The sequence below is a fragment of the Dipodomys merriami genome, unplaced genomic scaffold (assembly GCF_024711535.1).
Source record: "Dipodomys merriami isolate MVZ:Mamm:240054 unplaced genomic scaffold, mDipMer1.0.p SCAF_2, whole genome shotgun sequence".
In the NCBI taxonomy this organism is placed as follows: Eukaryota; Metazoa; Chordata; class Mammalia; order Rodentia; family Heteromyidae; genus Dipodomys; species Dipodomys merriami.
The window spans coordinates 88,218,376-88,242,259 of NW_027203381.1; the positions used below are offsets into that span (position 1 = coordinate 88,218,376).

At 35.3% G+C, this 23,884-nt stretch overlaps 1 protein-coding gene across 1 annotated transcript in view; it reads left to right on the forward strand.

The window, feature by feature from the left end:
* The first annotated feature begins 1,159 nt into the window (after window positions 1–1,159).
* Window positions 1,160–23,884, forward strand: part of Impg2 (interphotoreceptor matrix proteoglycan 2) — a 54,386-nt gene continuing 31,661 nt past the window's right edge. The window contains exons 1-8 of the mRNA XM_070030357.1: window positions 1,160–1,238; window positions 1,655–1,885; window positions 9,842–10,008; window positions 10,769–10,800; window positions 10,909–10,932; window positions 18,188–18,247; window positions 20,255–20,309; window positions 22,523–22,684. Coding sequence (XP_069886458.1) covers window positions 1,160–1,238; window positions 1,655–1,885; window positions 9,842–10,008; window positions 10,769–10,800; window positions 10,909–10,932; window positions 18,188–18,247; window positions 20,255–20,309; window positions 22,523–22,684 — 810 coding nt within the window. The remainder of the gene's footprint in view (window positions 1,239–1,654; window positions 1,886–9,841; window positions 10,009–10,768; window positions 10,801–10,908; window positions 10,933–18,187; window positions 18,248–20,254; window positions 20,310–22,522; window positions 22,685–23,884) is intronic.

Here is a 23,884-nt window from a genome sequence, read left to right on the forward strand (position 1 = left end):
TGTACAGAGGGGTTACAGTTACATGAGCAAGGTAATGAGTACATTTCTTATCAAGCATTGTGTTAGCTTTTTATAAGGGCTAAATATGTGATTTATTTGAGGTTATTTTGAAGAATCTAATTGGCGAACTTTTTCTAAAGCATAATACAACATTACTTTGCTAACCGGGATTGACAAGAGAAATTTGCTATATCTTTTACAAGACACTTCCCCCCCCCCCAGAACTCCAAATATGTGCATAAAATAAAGTATAAATTATTTGATAAACAAGTTTGCCTCCACAGGGATTATGACTAATTTCCCAGTTACTAGATTTATCTGATAAAAACAATTATGGGATGGAAACCCTTTCTTGATTAAGAATTAAAAATTCCTCTTGTCGATAAACACTCTGGGCCTCACATTTGAACCTAAATGAAGGGACAAAGCTTTATACTGTCCTTTATACTTCATGCTTCTGCAGGGCAGGCATTAATCTAAGCAATGGTTGAGGATTCAATTAGTTCATTTGTTAATACTCAGAAGTTTGCTTTACTATTCTGACCCTCCCCCCATTTGATACATAAGGAAGAAGACAAAATAACTGGTTTTTACAGTGAACAATTTTTCTAGCATGAAGGGAAATTTACAAGACATTAACTTTATTGAAAAAATGGGTTTTGTTTAGTATACATTTCTGTATGTGATATACCGGTACAGCTATCTGGACATTTTATGCTGGTAAATCTTTGGTCTGGAAAACCCAGAGAACCTGTTAATCTATCAAACTTGACAAATGGATTAAAAACACTTTGGGGGAGAAGAAAACACTGAATTAGAAATGAAACATACTATTTGTAAATGAACTGCTTATTAACAGCAAGAGTGTGTCAGTAAAGAGCTTAGCTAGCTAGATTAAAGAAATTGTCTCTCCCATCTGTTCTAATTAGCTAATCTCCCCTGCTTTCCTATCATGCTGATAATTTCAAGGTAGAAGTGAGAGCTACTCTGAAAGGACATTTTAAAAATTTATAATGGTTTTGGCGTGGTCGTCTGTTCTCAAAAATAAACTTTTAAATGTTGGGCCTTTTGTGTAAGAATTTGTTACTGGAAATTTCAAGTCTTTGAATGCTCAGTTAAGATTTTGCCTCTTGTTTCTTTGATTTTGGCCCAAACGATTATGTTTCCTCTCTTTGGGAAGATTTCTCTGCATATTTTGATATTTTTCCTGATAGAAGGCATTGTTACATCCTTAACAGGTATGTTTTTCATCTTCTTATGTATCTGTAGCATATTCTCCAGAAATTATTTGATGTGATTGCTATGAGAAGTTGCTCAAATATAACTCAATCTTTGATACTGATTTTTATAAATTGTTTAAAAATATCTTCAGTATTTTGCATTTTATCTTTAATAAATCTGGGTTCAAACCTTACTTTTATTTCTTGTGATGAAATTGGGCATATACCTGATTTTAAAAAAATCTTGAATTAAAGGAGTGGGGATTTTGGAGAGATTGAATATTTTATTCCCCTTTTTAGATTTATACTTCTGTCTACACTGAGCATTGACTTTTAGATTCAAAGTCTAAATGTGGCCTAATGTCAATTTTTGTTACTTTTATTCTGAGCCTTGATATGCTTTGACTTTGTAATACAAAACTTTGTATCTTTAGAAGAAAACCAAGAACCCAAGAGTACAATTGCTTTTCTCCTGCCTGAAGAATCTACAGATGCTCTTCTACTTACTGAAAAAAAACAGATTCTAGATCACCGAGAAACTGAGAGACAGTGGTTACTTAGAAGGCACCGGCGATCTATTCTGTTTCCTGACGGAGTAAAAATCTGTCCAAATGAAAGTGTTACAGAAGCTGTGGCAAACCATATGAGGTATTTTAAAGTCCGAGGTAAGCCAATATACAAAACCTGGGTTCCCTGATGAAATTTATGGTCCATTTGTTGGGCTGATTATTCTGGTGCCCTGCATCTTGTATGTTCATTTTTCTAATTTGGGGAGAGGAAGGGAAATAACAAAATGCTAAAACAAGGATACAGGTTGATCCATTGTAACAATGAGATGTACAAGACACTATGTTGAAAATGAAATTTACAACTTCGGGGCGGGGGAGGAAGGAGGAATTGGGGAGGTGGGGAGGGAAGAGATAGTTGGGGAAAACAAAAGAGGGGTTAATAATGCTCGATAGGAAATGTACTCATTACTCATGTAACTGTAACCCCTCTGTACAGTATCTTTACAATAAAAAAAAGTGTGGCAGGGGGCTGGGAAGGTGGCTCAGTGGTAGACCGCTTGCCTTGCATGCATGAGGCCCTGGGTTCGATTCCTTAGCACCACATAAGCATTAAAGTCAGAAGTGGCACTGTGGCTCAAGTGTAGTATAGAGCACTAACCTTGAGCTGAAGAGCTGAGGGACAGTGCCCAGGCCCAGAATTCAGGCCCCACGACGGGCAAAAAAGAAAAAGAAAAAAAGTGTGGCAATTTAGACAAAATTTTATATTAATGAAGCAAAAAGGACTTGATGAAAATATAGTATTAACATAATTCAGAAAGATGTTATATTAGTGTAGGTAAGTCAATATTACAAGACTTTGTAAGCACGTCAAAAATACGTTTATATGATTGGAAAAATTATAATTTTTAGTCTCTGCACTGCAGTAATTTACCTAAGTATACTCATAATACATATTTACCAAGGCATACTCACCCGCTGGAATAGTTTATATATATATATGAAACCACTTCATTTTGTAGTTTGAACATTCCACAGGTTTCTAGGGTTGCTAAAAAAGTTTTTGTGTTTAGGGGCTGGGAAGGTGGCTCAGTGGTAGAGCGCTTGCCTTGCAAGCCTGAGGCCCTGAGTTCGATTCCTCAGCACCATATAAGCAAAAAGAAAAAAGCCGGAAGTGGCGCTGTGGCTCAAGTGGTAGAGCGCTAGCCTTGAGGTGAAGAGCTGAGGGACAGCGCTCAGGCCCAGAGTTCAGGCCCCACAACCGGACCCCCCCCCAAAAAAAAAAGTTTTTGTGTTTAAAATAATGGTACTTCCTTTTTGTGATCTTGTAAAATTTATTTTTTAAGGTAAAGAATAATTTATTTTTATTAAATAATTTTTTTCAGATCTACAAATTTCAAGTTATAATATTAAAATTTAAATCCAAATAGCACCCCTATTAGCTAGATTCTGGGTCCACACATATATCACATTGTCAAAAAATATCTACAAAATAAATATTGATCTGGCTAATATGTTCATAAACTGGTAGAACTTTTTAAAACTCTAACTTTAATGGGCACAAAGCTGAATATATTTTATACTTTCAAGAAAAGAAAAATGGATTATTTTATCCTCAAAGAGTATTGACTAGTAAATTCTACTGCCAAGTAAATATATAAATAAAGAAATAAAATGAGAAAAAAGAAATAGGCATAATGTATAGTGGAAAATTTGAGTTAGTCTGTGCAGTGAAAGAATGCAGATATTCTGATTATGAATTTATAAATATTATTTAACCCACCCATTCAGTTTTTTCCCTAGCACAAATTAAAACTATTATTCAATTAAACTTTTCCTTTAAAAACATTTATTTGTAAATGTAAATTGAAGAGAAAAAATCTGTGAAGTATATTATTCTTTTCCCTCAGGATCAATGTTTAATTAGGAAGGTATTACAATATATTTGATGCTCATGAAGAATTTTAAGTCAAATATAAGGATCCATGTGCTTATTTTAAAATATAAGCATAAATGAATTGTAGAAAGTACTTCATTGTAATATTTGCACTATGTATATAATGTACTTTGATCAAACTCACCCCATCTGTACGAAACTTTCTGAATCCTTTTCTATTTGCCCCTCCTTTTTAACAGTTTTTTGTTGAGTTTTACTGTGTTATTTTTATATACTTCTATAATATTCACCATTGCCACCTTGTCTTTTCCTCTTGTCTATTGGATCCCTTCTAATGGTTCCTTATTTTATTTTTATGTAGTTATTATAATATCAACAATAATTATTTTTTAATTTTGAAAGTGTAATTTTTTATTTAGTAATTTTTCTTGGATAAAAATGGAAATTTGGGGAACAATTGGAAGCGTATTTACCATACAGACTTTTTAGCAAGCAGAAACATAAAATCCATTTGTAACATTGCAACAATAATTATTATTATCCTAATTGTACAAAGGGGTCTTGTGATATTTCTAGCATAATATAATGTATGATGATCACATTTACCTATCTATAGTTGCCTTTCTTAGCCACTCTCTCCTTTTCCCTCCTTTTTGGTGAGTTCTATTTGTCTATTTTCATACACATATATAATAATGAACTTCTGTAACATTCAACCTCTATCACTGTTTCCTTTCTCCCTCTGCCAGAATGTTGGTTTTATATTTTTTATAATCATGTCATTATTATTACTTTTAAAAGTATAGATTCCACATACAAGAACAAATGTGTATTATTTGTTTTCCCAAACTTGGATTATCTTTCTTAACATGATGATCTCCAGTTCCATCCATTTTTTTGCAAGTAACATAATTTCATTCTCCTTTATGCCTAAACTCTGTGTTCCATATCTTGGCTATAGTAAACAGTGCTGTTTTAGTGGTGTGCGGGTAGGTTATCTCTTTTGTATGTTCCTTTCGATCTATATTCAAGAATGGTATCGCAGGATCATAATGGCTAGACCAATTTTCATTCCTACCAACAGTGTAAGAGTATTCTTTCCCTTGTCCTACATGCTTAATCAGTATTTTTTTTTCTTGATGACTTCCATTCTGACTGGGTAAGATAGAATCTATGTTGTTTTCATTTGCGTTTGGTTTATGTTAAGGATGATGAACATTTCTTCATTTATTAGCCATTTATACTTCTTTTGAGAACTGTCCAGTTCGATTGCGTATTTATTAGTTAATTTTTTGGGGGAGGGATATTTGATTATTTGAGCTCTTTATGTATTTTATATGTTAACTTTTTGTACAATAAATAGCTTGTAAAGATTTTTTTTCATGTTCTGTGGATCGTCTCTAAAAAATGGTTATTATAAAGGTGATATACAGAGGGATTATAGTTGCAATTCAAGTAAGAGTATAATTCTTTTTGGACAATGTCATCCCTTCCCTCACACTCTTCCAGGGCTATTAGTTGATTCTAAAAGTTTACTTTCAAGTACAGAAGACTTTTCATTTGATACAATCTCATGTGCTAATTCTTACCCTTATTTGTTGTTATTAGAGTCTATTCAGAAAACTGTTGCTTATTCTTTTATCTTCTAGTATTTTTCCTTTGCTTTTATACTATAATTTTAAATTTTCAGGTCTTACATTAAGGACTTCAATCCACTTTGATCTTAGTTAAGGGAAAAACACAGGAATCTAGTGTCAGTCTTTTACATATGACTATTCAGTTATTCCAAAATTATTGAAGACACTGTTTAAAATGATAGTACTTCTTACAGTGGTATTTGAAGCAACACACTCAAATTTTATTTTATTTTGCTTTAAATTAGGAGTTTTATCCTAAAACTATCCGAGTCACACCACATTCCTTTTTTCTTTTACTTTTGGGAGAGAGTCTCGCATTTTTTATTTCCTGAAGTGGCCTGAACTGTTAGCTTCCTACTAATACTTCCTAAGTAGCTAGGAGGACAAGTATAAACCACCCACCTAGATTTTTATTAGTTGAGATGGGAGTCTCAAAAAGGTTTTGTCTGGTTGTCTTCAACCCATGATCCTCCATTTCCCAAGTAGCTGGGATTATAAATCTGAGACACCACTGTTTGTTTAGTTTGTGTGTGTTTATATGTTAGGGGTGCTGTGGAGATTTAATCCAGTGCTTTGCATACATTAGGAAAATGTTCTATCAATAAGCCATGTGCTCTATCACACAACTACATGTCCCCATCTCCAGCATTTTAAAAAATAATTATATTATTATTGTAGAGGTAATGTACAGAGGGCTTACAGTTACCTAGGTCAGATAATAAGTACATTTTCTTTTTGAACTCTTCCCTGGCTCTATCCCAGTTTTGCCCTCTCGTTTCCACCCACAAGTTGTATAGCTCATTTCCAACATACTGTCTAGTGAGTACCACTGCCGTATTTGTTTACCCTTTGTCCCCCCTTTTCTGCGCCCCCTTACCCGCCCAAAGACAAATAAACTAATAAATAATACAAAAGGAAAAGACAACAAAAGCAGCAACAACAGCAGCAAAAAGCTCCTTTCCATTTCTTGGAGTCATTTTGAAAGATATTACTTTCTATGATCATATGCACATAGTTATTGAGCCTTAGTGAGCTGCTCCTGTGAAGATATTTCTTTAGTCTTACTGTATGACTGTCTAGAGACTTGTATAGCTTATCATGTCCCTGTGTATATGTGTGTGTATTTACTATCCAGTGTGCGTATTTGTAGGTTTGTAGAGACATTCTAGTTACCACAAATGAAAGAAACCATGCAACCTATGTTTCTTTAGGTCTGGCTTACTTCGCTAGCTTCTAAGTCTTTCCATTTCCTTATGAATGATACAGTATCATTCTTTCTGATGGACAAGTAGAATTCCATTGTGTATATACACCACATTTTCTTGATCTATTTGTCCATTGAGTAGCATCTGGATTGATTCCATATCTTGACTATGGTAAACAATGCTGCAAATGTACATGGTTTTCCACTTCCAGAATTTTGAGTAGGAGATATACAACCTGTAATAACATGAAACTCTTGTAGCACTTCACAGTTTGCAAAAATGCTTCCCCAGATAAAGTTTGTAAGGCAATAATTATTCATTCCTTTGAAAAGGAGTAAAGTACATTAAAGCTTTGAATATCTATGTAATTTACCCATACTTATTGCGTTAGTATGTGGTAAAACTAGGGTTAGAACTTAGATCTTCAGACTCTGTAAGTCCAGAGACTTCTCTTTAGAAGGGTGCTATGAATATTAAATCTTCGTGTAATGGCAAATTAATTATTCTCTTGGGTCTCTCTTCTCATTGGTTTGTCTTTTACTTGTCATGTCATGTCCATCTGAAATGGATTGCAACACACTCGGTGCTAAATAAAATGGGCAGACATTGTTTAGGAGCTTTTAAGAACTGATGGTTTTGGAAAACAGCAAGTAGGTTGAATTAGTTTTATCTTAATGAAGCAGTATATTCTTCTTGAATAGCATTTTTCTTTTTTAATTTTCACATATTATTTCTAAAATTAATAGACTTTATTTTTAGACAGTTCTAGGCTTAGATAAAAGCCTAAAATTTTAGCCGAATATCCAGAGTGCTACCATATACTCCTCAAATTCTCTAGTGTGAGGGAAAAGGATGGATTCAAAAAGGTAGGGAGAATGAAAGTGGACAAAGATACCAACTTCAACAGAACAGATCAACTTTAATGGAAAGTTGAAGAGGGACACCAAGGTGACCTGAGGAGAATTAGGAGACAGGAGGCATGACATCATGAAAGCTGGGGTGGAGGGACTTAGGACTCAGGTGCATGACACCTAAGGGGTAGAAGTGGTAATTGGGCTTTCATATTTAGATTAAGATTAGTGGCTGGAGAATAGGCTGGACAATTACAGGAAAGTCCCCTAGATGAAGGTGTGGTGGTCAGTGGGCCATGCCAGAGGAAATTTCCATCACCCAGCATTAACATATTAATATAAAATTTATATTAGTATTATTATATTAATATAGCATTTTTTATAGTTGATGTGCCAGCATTTACAGATTATTACCTAAAGTTCATCATATACATTAGGGTCCATTGTGATGCACATTTGTTGTATTTGCTTAAGCAAATGTATATATCTCCATCTATCTATCTATATCATGATAATGTAAAATAGTAATTCCATTGTCATAAAAGTCCTCTGTGTTCCACTTACTTATCTGCTTCTCTCTCTAATTTCTGGTAACTACTGATCTTTTTATTATCTCCATAGTTTTCTCTTTCCCAGCTGTCACTAGGATCATACCATATGTAGCCATTTCAGATTGGCTTCTTTACTTTGCAATATGCATTTGAGTTTATTCATGCTTTTCATGGCTTGAACATTCATTTCTTTTTTCTTCTTTTTCTCTGTCCCTCCCTCAATTCCTCCTTCCCTCCACACATTCCTCCTTCCCTCTCTTCCTTCCTTCCTTCCTTCCTTTTCTCCCTCTCCTCTCCCCCTCTCTTTCTTTCACTTGCTTGCATCCTCATTGAATAACACTCTCTTATATAGGCTTGCCAGAGTTAATTTATTCATTCATCTATCAAAGAACAGCTTCTTCACCACCCAGTTTTGGCAATTATAAATAAGGGTACTTTCAACATCTGTGTATAAATATTTTTGTGGGTATAGGTTTTCAGTCCGTTTCGTTAAATATTAAGGAGCACAATTACTGATAGGTATAAAAGGACTAATCTTCATGTTGTGTTTTTAGATAAGAGATTTAGTAGCCTAAGAATGGTAACACCAGACAAACATCTTCTTTCTAAGTTTATGAAGTACATTCAACTTCCTATAAACTTTGAGGAGTTCCAGATACTCTGTTTGAAATTAAAAATAAGTGATAAAATTTCAAAGGAGTACAATGACAACAGAGGATATGCCATGGGGAAAGAACATACAAAGGAAACAACAACAACAAAAAATAAAATCACATGGCACATTTAAAACAATAACAATAAAGACAGACCTCTTGTGGCCATATCTTGGGTTCATTTCACTTACCCTGCATCTTGTGTGTGGGTATCGATATATTTGTCTAATCTGGGAAGAGGATGGGGAATAACAAAACGCTGAAACAAGGACACAGGATGACTCATTGCAACAAGGACACCCACAGGACAGTATATTGGAAACGAACTTTACAACTTTGGGCAGGGGTGGGAGGGTGGGAGGTAGGGGATGGGAAGGGGAGGGGAGGAGGGATAACGGGACAACAACAAGGAAGGGCAGGGGTAACAATGATGGACAAGTAATGTACTCATTGCCTTACTCATGAAACTGTGACCCCTCTGTACAGCATCTTTATAATAAAAGTTTACAAAAAGGGCTTTCTTGAGAAAAAAAATTCAAAGGGGTGGATGCTATTTCACTTATGCCACTCTATTTTGCCAAAAAAAATATTCCAGACATTTTAAAGTTCCAGAGCCATTCAGAAAGGTCAAAGAACTGACGTTTAAAGGTACAATTTAAGAAAGACATCTGTAAACATTAAGGAAACTTAAAATCAGTATCTATTCAGAAAACACCTGGTTAAATACAGTAAACTTAACATCAGCTATACTTTTGCAGAGCATAAACATGGAATTTTTTGTTGTTGTTGTTGGTCTTGGGGCTTGAACTCTGGGCCTGGGCGCTGTCCCTCAGCTCTTCAGCTCAAGGCAAGCGCTCTACCACTTGAGCTACAGCGCCACTTCCGGTTTTCTGGTGGTTTATTGGAGATAGGAGTCTCACAGTCTTTCCTGCCCGGGCTGGCTTTGAACCGTGATCCTCAGATCTCAGCCTCCTGAGTAGCTAGAATTACAGGCGTGAGCCACCAGCGCCCAGCTCATGGAATTTTTTTAAGGACCAAACTCCAGCTCATTAAGAGATGACTAAATCCCTTTTTAAAGGAAAAGAATGAAGCATACAACAAATTATCTTTAGAACTGAAAGGACTTACAGACATACAGAGAACTTTAACTGAGTACTACTCTCATATACCTCCAGAAAGGACACTGTGGGTGAGAGTCTCTCATGGAAATCTGAATGATTGTTCCATTCATTGTGAAACTCCCCCCCCCCCCTACCCGACCTCCAGGCTATGTTAGGCCAGGCTAGTTTTCCCTAAAAACATTTTTCTGTCCCTTTTCCAGTGTGCCAGGAAGCCGTCTGGGAAGCATTCAGGACTTTTTGGGATCGACTTCCTGGGCGTGAGGAATATCGTCACTGGATGGATTTGTGTGAGGATGGAATTACAAGTATATTTGAAATGGGTACCAATTTTAGTCAGTCAGTGGAACACAGAAGCTTACTCATGAAGGTAAGTGTTATGAGGAGGAAAGGAATCATGTGTTGTAGTAGCATGCACATACCGCTAAGACTAAATGAAGAAAGATGTGTGTGCACATACAAACACACACACACACACACACACACACACACACACACACACACACACACGGGTTAATCCATTTGGAACTAGAAGTAGGAAACAAGGATTTGAAACTAGACCTTCTGAGTTGGAAGTCTGTTCTTTACGTCATGTTGATCTTAAAACTGCAATTTAGAAGAAACTTAGGAAAATTTGTTTGGAATTCCGAGTTGAAAAAAAAAATCCAATTACTGATATGATTTGTCTTTTGTCTGAATTTTAGAGAAACAGATTTATTGGCTATTTTATGTTCATGTATATAGTGTTACAGGATGTCAGTTTATTATATCACAAAATTCTTTGATTCTGAGTTTATAGCATATAAATGTAAAACTCTACCAGTTTCCAACTTTAGACCTTTATCAAATGACTAGCAAGTAAACTCTGTTAATTTGTACCTATTCTGAGACACTCAGCAACTGTGGGACACATAGAAACACTAAATGTTGAGAAATGCCCACAGACACAAAACCAAGTTGGCATTAATAGTATCTGCATTTATTATTTGTATGTCACAGAAAACTGTATCACAAAAACTGTGACATACAGTCTATCATGTTAGGACATTAGTGTTCTCTGTAGAATAAGTTTTATTCACTGCTTCACAACTGTTACCGATTGAGTTATTTTTATATTTGTTTTTTCTTAGAAACTGACTTATACAAAGGAAACTATAAGCAGGTAACTATGTTGTTATTTTTCTCCTAAATTTGCCTTTGACAATAGAGATGTATTGTACTATTCTGAGACTCACCCTTTTTGATGGTTCCTTTTCTGTTTTCCTTCCAGTTCTTGCAAGGACCAGACCTGTGGGTAAGTACCAACAGTTCTTATTCTTCTTGCCTCTATCTTCTTTGTCAGAACACTATTATACCCACTGCTTGCTTACTGTCTGACTTGACCAGCTGACAGACTTGTTCCTCTCTCCAATAAGAAAAAAAATTGATAGTTTATATGGAATTATCTACTGCTATTGAAAATTAAAATCTAATGATGATATTGTTTAGAAATGACATACTATAGTAGAAGAGAATCTGTCAAATAATGGGGGGTGATGTGGATCACTTTCATAAACTATGATTATGGTCTTGAAATGAAGGAATAGTACATACGACCTTGATGAAGCCACATTATGACTTGGGAATCATATGAATCTAGGAATCAGATTGTTTTCAGTACTTAAACAGTAGTAGGACAAGGAATATAAAAGGTAGTGCTATTGAGGTAAAAGATTTTACATTCTGTCAATTATCAGAATATCAAGATTATGCCAGCGTGTAGATTATTACATAGGAAAGCATTGTGTAGGTTGAAAAATCAAGTGATTGAGTCAGTTTCTAGAGATCTAGCCTGAAGAGCAGAGAGTCAAGGTAAAGGCATAGTTTAGAATTCATACAGGAAGTAATGTATCTGTATAGTTTTAGTCATTCAGTGTATTCTGTGTGGTGTTAGTCATTCATTCAATTCATGATATCATCAAATCTATGCTGTGGCTTGAGATTTTGTAAATCGGGGTCAATTGTATGGCTTCTTCACTACTGAGAGGGAGAGTTTAAAGCTCTTTTGTGATTGACAATGCAACAATTAGTGAACTAAATACATTGGAGAGTCCTATCAGCCCCCTAAATTTTCACACTTATATGAAAAGTATGATGAAGAGTTCTCTGTTGGTCAGGATATGACAGATTTGAATACAGGTTTGAAATGATGGAAGTGGGGCTTGGAAGAAATAAGCTATTCCTAAAATCCTCATGATAGTAGTATCAGGGTTCCCTGGGATGCTTACCCCTTTTTTAAGTGATTAGAATAATTCAAAAACTATAAAGCATGGGGGCTGGGAAGGGTCCACTATGATTCTATCAGGTATTATGATGGAGTATTCTGGGTCTGAGGGGTTCTACTTTGAGACCTGTCTTTAGACATTGGTGTCAGTATCATTAGGTTAGTGAATTTGTTGGACTGCTTGGTATTGCCCTCACCGTATTTGTTGACACTCATTAAGGAAGTTTTAGGCCAGTAGCTTAAAGTATTTGCTGTAATGTGTCCTCCAAAAATTGACTTAGCAGATGTTTAAGTAATCTTTATGGCCACTACCATCTAAACATTAGAAATCACACTATTCTACTCTGTTCTTCTGAGGTTGACATCCATTACTACTACTTTTCTGTACATTAAATTGCTTCTTCTATGTGAACTATAGCCTACTTAATGATGCATGATTTTGGTAAATACTGCTTTATTCCAATTTTAAGCTTCTCTATCATTTGCCAAGACTCTTCACCTCACCTCCCATCTTGGGCTTGGAAACCTCTGCCCGTAATTGCTTCTTTTTCCCAAGTCTTCAATATCTCTTTTATTAACTCCTCATTAGTAAACATGTCCAAGTTCTTTTCTTTTGTAAAAAAGTTTGTTGTACAGAGGGGTACAGATACATAAGTCAGGTAATGAATACCTTTCTTTTTGAACAGTGTCACCTCCTCCCTCATTTTCTCCCAGTTTTTCCCCTCCTGACCCCTCTCTCCCACAAGTTGTATAGTCCCATTTCCAATACAGTGTCTAGTATCCCATCCCTGCTGAATTGGTTAACCCTGTGTCCCATTGTACTCAAATCTTTTCTATGAGGAGTCTGTGCCAGCTCTTTTCTCCATCATTGCCAGACAACCTTTATCTCCTTTTAGCACTAGCCCCTGCTGAATCTCCTGCTGTTTGCTTTTTTTTCTGTCATATTCTCAACAAGTGCAAAGTGCATATGGGTCAATAAACATGTTATTAAATGTCTGAGTCTGTTCATTATCAGGTCTCTGGTCATATTTTCATGTAAGATTTGTTCTTTGGGATTTTCTTCATGATTCCCTAATTAACTTACATTTATAGTTGATGATAATCATCAGGGATAACAAAACCACAGTTTTCAGTACATGTTTTATTCTGTTTGGAATGATACTTTTCTGTATTATTTACTCATATTTGTTTACCGTTTAATACTTTTGGTAGTTCTTCTGTATATTATTTTATTTAATTTTCCTCAACACTTTTGTGAAATTGGTTAAATAAGGAGGTACTCTTATTTTAAATTAATTAAAATTTCAGATCTAGGCCAAATAAAGTGTTTTTCCAAGTCATATACAATGTTAAAGATACAGATGAGACTAGCACCATCTTGAATTCTTTTGCTATTATATGCTGGTTATAATAATGAATTCAAGAGCAAAGTATAGAAAGTTATCAAGGCAGCTGGATGCTGGTAGTGTACACTTGGAATCTCAGCTACTCAGGAGGCTGTGATCTGAAGATTGCAGTTCAAAGCCAGCCCAGGTAGAAAAGTTTGTGAGACTTATCCCCAGTTAACTACTCCCCCAAAAGCCAAAAGTAGAGTTGTGGTGAAAAGGTAAAGTGCTATCATTGAGCAAAAGAGCCCAGGGATAGAGCTCAGGCCCCAAGTTCAACACTAGGCCCTACACCAAAAACAAAAAACAAAAAAACAAAAAAAAACTCATGAAAACAAAAAAAGAAAATTATCAAGGGGAGTAGTAATCAATCTGAGTATGAACCATTGTTTGGCTTGTTTTACAATTTTTAAAACTCTTGGGTCCTTGTGTGTGCTAAGCACATACTCTACCACTAAAGCTATAGCATAAGTCTGCATTGTTTCCAAACTTATATTCCATGTGACTAGGAGCGTATTTTTTCACTTCCCTACCTGATTTCCACTGACTTGATTAAGTAATGACTGTAAAGAATGAATAATAGGCTGTATGAAGTGAGAGGGGGGTTGTATTATACTAAAGATCTTAGCGAAACAACTTTAAGTTTGTAGTTTGGCCTAGAAATGAAGAAAAATTTCCTCTTCTAAGCTCAATATACCTCTGTGTTCTAGTGCTATGGTGAGTGACATTTTAAGGGATCCCTATAGGAGGTTTAACTAATAAGAATGTATGAAAGAATTCGTGTTGTTCAGTGTCCTTTACTGCCTTTTGAAAGGAGAATGAGTAGGAGGGTGAAGGATAAGGTGTTGGAGTGTTAGACAAGCAATTTGAAGCACTGAGTTTCCTAATTACTTTCATTAAGATGTTGTTTATATTCAGTAAGGTAAAAGCTTCTCCTCAAGTTAGCAGACTTTTCTACTTCTTCATGCTTGCTAATTTGATTTTCAGGAACAATCTGACCCATCTTAGATGATGAGGTCTGATTTTGAGGGATAATTTGATTTTGAGGAACAATTTGACCCACCTCAGATGAGGTTTTATTTCTCTCTCATTTCATCCAAACATCCTCCTGTAGTTGCCAGCATCCTGGTCTAGCTGTCATGTTGTGCTTTGGTGTTCCTTTGATTTACTGTGCTTTTTATATCCAATTGCTCTCCAGAGGTCGTCAACCCTGGTCAGCTTCCTTTTCCTCCTGGTACCTTTACACACTTTGACTTTTAAGTCATTTAGTTTATATGAGTCACTATCATTATGACCAAGTGTTATTCTACTAAAAATTACATGTTATTATAGACCAACCCTGAAGCTTTATGAATTAAGGTTGAGAAAAGTAGGATTTGTGGGATTAAATGGATCTCTTTTATATCACAGATCCTCATTGGCTGTTTCTGTGATTTGGAGGAAATTCTTAACTTCTAGAATTAGTCTCTCTGAATGGGGTTAGTACTATTGCCCTCTTACAGTAGTTACCAAAATTAAGCCAGTTAACCAAGATAAAAAGCACCTAACATAGTGCTTGATACAAAGTAAGGGATTAGTAAATTTAGTTATAATTATTTTTATTTTTATTATTATCATAAAGGAACTGGATATTGCTTGGAATTATTGTGTGATCTTGGAAATTTGCTTACCCAATAGGCCTTCATTTTTTCAGTTTATGAGATGAAGATACTGAGAAGGAAATGATTGTTTTGTGGATAACTGATAGACACTTCAGACTTGATTATGTTAAAATGTATTTCAGTTTAGCTGAATCTCATTTTTAAAATCTCTTCCTCCTAAAACTCTTAATGATATTTTCTCATTAATCAGGCCTTACTCAGCCCATCAAAGTGACATGTTCAGATATATTCCTTTAGGTTCTTCTAAATGACAAGTCACTTAGCAATTTCTTGCAGATACACGCTCAATAACTAATGATGATCAGTTTGGTCTAAAGGTTTAATATGTTATTATTCAGACAATATTTTAATTTTCTTATAGAAGAATCTTTTTCATGAGATATATTTAGTCTATTAAAATTTTATTTTATTCTTATTATCTTTAAGTAATTATACAAAAGAATTAATCCAACATGACAATTTATGTGTACAATACATCGTGACTAATGTCATCATTTCCACTATCTCCTCCCTGCCTCCATCTACTGGTGAGATGTTTTTTAAACCTGTGTTTCTCAAATCTTTTATTAAAGTCTGTGGAGTTGAGAACATGCCCATAATTGACCTTTCCAGTGTAGCTTCAATTATAAAATTCCTTTGATTTAGTATATTTCACTGAAAGATTCATTTAGACTTTATATTAATATTTAAAATTATTGAGTTATTTAAAATAATTTATTATTTTAAATTATTGAATTCCCTATTTAATTGAGCTTTCAGGAAAATTGATCCTTTAAGATGTATGCCATGTGAGCTAGGCACTGCTGACTCATACCTGTAATCCTAGCTACTTAGAAGGCTGAGAGCTGAGGATCACAGTCTGAAGCAGCAGCTGGAGTAGAAAGTCCATGAGACTCTTATCTCCAATTAATCACCAAAAAGTCAGAAGTGGAGCTGCGGCTCAAAGTGGTATAGTATTAGCCTTGTACACAAAAGCTCAAGTTCAAGCCCCAGGACCAGCATACACACACACACACACCACACACACACACACACACACACACACACACACACACACAATGTTTTATATATATATAAATTACATAAATATGTATAAATTACCAATGCAGTGATATATATACATATATATGCTATTTGTATCTATTTGATGGCTTAACATATTTCATTTAAGCTTAGAGCAGCAAGGTATCTAAAGAAGTGGTTCTGAACATAGAACCTATTGGCACCTGAGCATATCTGTGAGACAGTTTTGACTGTGATCAAGTCACTTTAGGTATCTGATTTGTGAGACATTGGAGAGAGTTTTCAATTGCTGAGTTAAAAACAGTCACCATTGACCAACTCTTTTGGAAAAAGTTAATGGACAGTTCTTTCTTCTTAGGACACATATAGCAAGTTTGAGGTTCTGAAATGTTCCCAAGTTACTATAATTTAACTTTCATACCTTTGGTTTACCTTTGGAAGTTTGGACATGTGGGTATCTGCTTTCTTATCTTTAAGCAGGGGCTTTCTCAAGAGTATCTTCTGACCTTTGCTTGTAGTTGCAGCGTGGCAAGGTCAATGAGGAGACCTGAAATCTGTTAGCAATATGGCTTACAGCAAGTAATTTCTCCCAGCTTTGACTTTCTTTACATAGAATAATACGATAATGATGATCTTTCAAGTGAGAATAGATTCATTATATGATTGCATCTCTAACCAATATTTTTCTATCTGTACTAATTGTTCCATTTATAACCATTTTTATGGGATCTGTATTTTCTATGAAGCTATAACTTTCATGGGCCATATGTGTTTTGCTTATAGCTTTGTATCAAGGGCCTTTTATATTGCTTGGCATATAGTATTCATTCATGTATTCGTTTGTTTTCAAAAACATAGCGGTTACTAAGTAGAAAGTGCTTTTTCTTTTTAAATTCTTGAAGTATAATAGATACATGGCAGGAAAGGTTCCCTATGTACTGGAGTTTATTTATTTTATTTATTTATTTATTTATTTTTTTGTCGGCCGTGGGGCTTGAACTCTGGGCCTGGGCGCTGTCCCTCAGCTCTTCAGCTCAAGGCGAGCGCTCTACCACTTGAGCTACAGCGCCACTTCCGGTTTTCTGGTGGTTTATTGGAGATAGGAGTCTCACGGTCTCTCCTGCCCGGGCTGGCTTTGAACCGCGACCCTCAGATCTCAGCCTCCTGAGTAGCTAGAATTACAGGCGTGAGCCACCAGCGCCCGGCTTGGAGTTTATTTTTTATTATTTTGTGGGGTGTGTGTATATGTGCATGTGTGCGTGCATATGTGTGTGTGTGTGTGTGTGTGTGTGTGTGTGTGTGTGTGTGTGTGTGTGTGTGTGTGTGTGTGTGTGTGTGTGTGTTGTCTAGGGATTGAATCTAGGACTTTACACATGCTAGGCAATCATTTTTCTACCAAATTAATATCCTGAGCCCTCATAGAGTTGAAATTCATTTTTTTGTTATTATAATATATAGGAGAATCCAGAAAATATTCTACCAGGGAGCTGTCTTGTCATCCTAATGTTTAAATTATCAATTCATGGTGTCTTAGTGGTAGAGTGCTTGCCTTGCATGCATGAGGCCCTGGGTTCGATTCCTTAGCACCACATAAGCAGAAAAAGCCGGAAGTGGTGCTGTGGCTCAAGTGGTAGAGCACTAGCCTTGAGCTGAAGAGCTCAGGGACTTTGCCCAGGTCCAGAGTTCAGGCCCCACAACTGAAAACAAAATGATCAATGCAGTGCTGTTCAACAGAACTTTCTATGATGATAAAACTGTTCTTCACTGTCTTGTCCAATGTGATGGCCATTACCCATATGTGGTCACTGAATACTTGTAATGCAGCTCATATTAATAAAGAACTGAATTTTTAGCTGCTTAATTTTAGATAATTCAAATTACTACATATGTGCAGTGGATGTCATATTGATACTACCTATTTACCAGATTAAGAGATTGGAGACAGAGACAAAGTTGGTAAATAAAGAAGAATAATTTCATATAGTAATTTGAACTGAAAAGCAAGAAAATCAGTGATGAGATATATCTGGGAAAATACTTGTGGGGAACTCAATAAATGAATTAATGAAAGAACTTTTAGAAACTGTGTTATTTCGTACTTTGGCTTTAGAATGCTTACTTATTGATGTAATGGTTTTCTTTTGGAAAACAACACCAAGAACTCACAGTAAACCTTTATGTTTTTATTATTTTTAAACTGTAAACATTATTTTCTAGCCCTGAATTGTCATCTCCAGTTCCTGCTGATGATACCTCAACATTGATAGGTATGCTCCTGTATCTTTATTCACTTTTCTTTTAAGGTTCTTTATGTTCAAAATTTTCACATACCAAGTTTCTCTCTCTTATTCATCAGTCTCAAGAAAAAGTAATTACTTTTTCACTTGCTTTATGATGTTATGATATTATGTTGGGATACCTAAAACTCTGTTAGTTTAATATAGATTGGACCACAACTTAAGACAAAAGTATGGTACAATAAATTATTTTATAGCAAATACTCTTAAAAGGTAGAAATTTTCAGCAAGGTACTGGTGGCTCACACTTGTAATATTAGCTACTCAGAAGGCTGAGATCTGAGGATCCTGGTTCTAAGCCAGCCTAGGCAGGAAAGTCTGTGAGACTCTTATCTCCAATAAACTACTCAGAAAAGGCCAGAAGTGGTGCTGTGCTCAAGTAGTAGAGTGCTAGCCTTGAACACAAAGAGACTCAGGGACAGTGCACAGGCCCTGAGTTCAAGCCCTAGGACCAGCAAAAAAAAAGAAAAAAAGAAAAAAAAAAAAAAAAAAGAAACTTTCTAGCTCCTCTACTTGTAATTTGTCCTCTAGTTTCCCAGAGTAAGGACCTTTCTGAAAGCATTTTGTGTATAGTTGAACATGTTCTTTTTACCTGTGTATTTCTTGTAAATTGATGGTAGTTCTCACTTTCTCTTTTTCTCCTTCCTTCCTTCCTTCCTTCCTTCCTTCCTTCCTTCCTTCCTTCCTTCCTTCCCTTCCTTCCTGAATTGTTAGTGATAGAACTCAAGGCCTCATACATGCTAGGGAAGCACTCTACCATTGAACTTCACTTCTAGCCTATGTCCTTTATTATTTATTTATTTGCTTTTTTTATTGTGAAAATACCGTACAGAGGGGTTACAATTTCATGGGCAAGATAATGAGTACATTTCTTTTTTCTTTTTCTTTTTTTTTTTTATTGTGAAAATACTGTACAGAGGAGTTACAATTACATGGGCAAGATAATGAATACATTTCTTATCAAGCATTGTAGCCTCCTCCTTTGTTTCCCCTTCCCATCCCTTCCCATCCTCCCCCGCCCTCCCCTCCCCCGCCACCCCAGGAAAGTTGTAAAGTTTGTTTTCGACAAAAGGACTTGTACATCTCATTGTTGCAGTAGATCCACTTGTATCCCTATTTAAACGATTTGTTTTTCCCCTTCCCCTCCACAAATTATACCGACATCAAATCAGTGAAAGCAGGGGTTATACTGTGGGGGAGGGACATACAAAGCAACAAAGAAATAATCTTATAAATGTGTTAGAAACAATCGCATGAAAGAAAAAAAATTTGAATACATATTTTAGGGTTCATTTCCCTAACATCACCTTATCTGACCTTTTCTGTTTGACTCAGACATATACTAGATATTGCAAATAAGGGAAACCGTGGGACCTATGTTTCTTTGGGCCTGGCTTACTTCACTTAATATAATAAATTTAGATTTTTTTTGGTCCGGTCGTGGGGTCTGAACTACGGGCCTGGGCGCTCTTCAGCGCCACAGCGCCACTTCTGGCTTTTTTTTTTTTTCTGCTTATGTGGTGCTGAGGAATCAAACCCAGGGCCTCATGCATGCAAGGCAAGGGCTCTACCACTGAGCCACCTTCCCAGCCCCCTTTATTTTTAATTCAAGAAATACAACCTTTTTAGTTTTAGAAATTTCAAACATATAGAAAATCGAATACCATGATATAGTCAAGTTTCAATGATTGTCAAATCATGAACAGTATCCCTTTCTACTCTTTGTTGTATAGTTCCATAGGTATAGACATTTTGTTTGAATCCCCAGCATCTAGCATAGAACTTGGCATAAGGTTGCTACACATAAAATCTCACAAATGTTTGTTGTCTGTTTAGATGGACTGAATTTTCAATACGGAAAAACAAAGGACTTGTAAGAACAGCTTTCAAAGTCAGTTCCTTATTTTCTGATAGGAATTCTGACTTCTTTTGGGACTGTATTTTTGTTTTTCTTTTTAGGTGCTGCTCTCAGTGTTCCATATTCCAGGGTGGCCTCCTCTGAAGGTGCCTCAGAGAGTAGCTTGGAGCCCCCACAGGAGACTGTGAGTCATGCTGTTTTGTTAGTTTCTAACGAGGAGTAAAGATGCAGTTTATAGTCCATTGCTGAGAATACAGAACTTCCTTTGTGTCCTGTTATGAAAATATCGTGGATTCTAAAAGCAGCACATTAAAAAAAACAAACTCCTAATCTTTAAGAGTCAAAGAATCTGTTATACTGGCAAGTTTTTGAGGAGAGAAGGTGTTCAATTGTAAATGAAATGGTTTGTAATTTGGGGAGTTCTCACTGTGATAAGCCTATCCTATAATAGGCTTATATACATTTTATCCCTTGGTAGATGATAACCTCTTCTCCTTAGAGCGAAAGGATATAGATTTTATGTAGTTTAAAATAAAAAGAATAATGATTTTAAAATATTCATAAAATTAATTAAAATATTTAAAAATACTCAAAAATTAATTGGTCCTATCAATAATAGTGAACAACATTGTACCCTATAGTTGTGTGTCTCAAAAATAGCCATCAAACCAAACTAAAAAATTACATGCTGTATTTTATTAGAAGTTCTGTTAAGGTCTGCATTAAAAACTTTATTTGTTCATATATGCTATTACATAACATAGAGTAGATTCTGTCTTAAAATATTGCCTAGAAGCATATAATTTATGTTGTACAATCTCTTCCAAATTTTGGTATTTTAATGTGACATCAGGTTAAATCCTTCCACTTTGTCTCCTTGTCTTCTCTGTCACTGGACAAGTTTGGTGGTAACTTGGGATCTATAGAGTGCATGCCTAAATCAGTACTTGCACCCTAAGCACAACTTTGTCCGAAGTATGTGATATTACCATATTTGGTCATTCAATAAGTTAATTGTGAATAAATGACTTAGGAAAGTAATGATGTAGTTCTGAACTTGAAGTAAGATAGCCATGATTTCGATCTGCAAACATTTATAAACTGATACAGAATTTATTATAGTAAAATGATAAAATTATATTTAACCAATTAGAACATTAATATTCAAAAACAAAGATGATATTTTGAGCCTATTTATAGAACCATAAGAAGATAAATAATATAGAGATAATGAACTTGTTGGTTAGTTAGGCTTGTTGGTTGAGATGAGGTCTTGGTAATGTCTTGCACAGCTGGCAAATCTGCTCAATGTTCACTCATTTTCTACTTTCCCCCTAGGATTACTGGTGTGCATTACCATACCTAGCCTTTAATATAGTTGTGACTCCACATAGAAACTGAAGAACTTTCCTTTTGTTTTTGTTTTTTTTCCCATCTTCCCTCCCTCCTCCCACTCAGCTTCCCCCCTTTTTGTTTTTGTGTTTTTGTTTGTTTTGTTTTGTTTTGGGTGCAGGTCCTGAGGCTTGAACTCAGATCTGGACACTGTCCTTGAGCTTTTTTTTTTTTTGGCTCAAGGCTAGTGCTCTACTATTTGAGATCCTTGTCCTTTTTTTTTTTCTTTTGAGCTGTTGTTTCAAAAAAATATTCTGGCTAGGTGCTGGTGGCTCACACTTCTAATCCTAGCTACTCAGGAGGCTGAGATCTGAGGATCACAGTTCAAAGCCAGCGTTGGCAGGAAAGTTCATGAGATTCTTATCTCCAATTAACCACCAGAAAACCGGAAGTGGCACTGTGGCTCAAGTGGTAGATTCCTTGCCTCCAGCTGAAAAGCTGAGAGACAGTGCCCAGGCCCAGAGTTCAAGCCCCATGACCGACCAAAAAAAACAAAAAATCTGGTATATGAAAAAGTGATTAATATATTCTTCCCTTCACAAATACATATATGTGTGTATCATGAAGATTTTTTTCAAATAGTATAACTAATACAACTCACAGCAGAGGCAACTCATTTTTTTACTCACTTTGATAGTTTTTTGTGGAAAGCTTTCTATCTTCTCTTGAACTAGTCAATGTGTGTTCAAAAGAATGTATAACTGCACAGCCATTTTAATATATCCTATTTTGAAGTTATTATACTTTTATTTATTTTAAAATTTTATTTTTAGTTTTAAGTCATTGTGTGAAGGAGTTGCCAAGATTTATTGAATTCATATACTACTTTGTTGAATGGCAACTCAATTATCCTATTTCTAAGTATATCTAGTTTGTTCCAAGCTCAAATACTTTGTAAAAATCATCATCCTAGGTTGCCTTGGTACAGTATCTGAAACTCCATGGGCAATTAATAAACTTATTGATTGAATGAATAAACGTTACCATTTATCTAAAAAAATCTAGATTAGCAATGAAATTGAGAATGTGGTAGAAGAGCCCACAAAACCAGCAACTGAACAGATTGCAGAATTCAGTATTCACCTTTTGGGGAGACAATATAGAGAAGAACTGAAGGACCCTGCCAGTTTCCATCACCAGCATCTTGCAGAAGAGTTTATTGCAGAGGTAGGTAATTTTGTTTGTTGTGGTGAACAGGGCAGTTTTCTGGAGATGTCCATTCCTTATATTCACAACATGACTTAATGGTAGGCTTAGGACTCAAGTTGACTATCTAGTTGGTGCGTAGGGTGATGGCTTTAACCATTTCTCCAGAACGCTTTGTAAAAGTTCACAGAAAGAGAAATTCTTTCCTAGAAACAAAATATTGCCATCTGCTAAAAAACAAATGTTCTTTCAAATTGAGACTGTGTAGGCAAAGAAGAATGAATTTTGTGGCATAGTTTTGACTTGACAGTGTGTGCAGAGATGAGTTTCTCTGAACAACTCTGTTACTCATTGTCTGATTTGAAGGTTTATTGAATTTTATTTCTTTAAATTTCAACTTTAGTATTTTGTCTTAAATTGAAAAATTTGGAGCAATTATCACATAAGTTATAAATATCTAGAACAAACATTAGAAGCACAAAAAGATATATAGTAAATAAAACTTCCCCACTATCTCTGTTTTGTGGTAAGAGGTATTTTATTTATTTAAAATATCTCTCAATTTTTATTAAATTATCAAATTTAGAGCATTTCTATTTTGTGAACTTATTAAATAAAAAGTTAAATTATAGAAGGATCATTACCTCATGCACGATCCAAAAACTCTAAAATGTGTAATATTCTCAACAGTAGGATTCAAAATCATTTCAAATAAGTATAAAACTTTTATACTCATATTATTTATTACTATTTCAGTTCTTTCAAATCATTTTCATACTTGCTGGAGAAGGCATGGGTATGTTTCTGATGGACAAATAGACATGTCTCAAATACTGAGTACCAAGGTATGGGAAAGGATGCCTATGATTTTTTTTTTTAATGCGCGATAGCTGCATGATAGAATATAGTTTCTTCCAAAATCCCAGAATCAAGAAAATCAAATAATGTGGGTTTTTTTGTTAGGTATTTTTTAAAGGCATTCCTTCAGTGAACCATGAGTTAGACCATACTACAATATTCTTCCAGTTAGAAATAGCCCATTCTGGGCCTTCTTGTAGTATGTCTTTGTTTTTGTATAGTAAGGCATTGAATACCATCTACTCTTCTCTGTCTGATGACAGGGTAGATGAGTCCTGTTTATTTCTTTTCCATTCCCTCTTAATTTGGTTCTTTTTGGCCAAGTTTGTCAGTTCCGTTACTTGGGATTAATTTCCTCCCCAA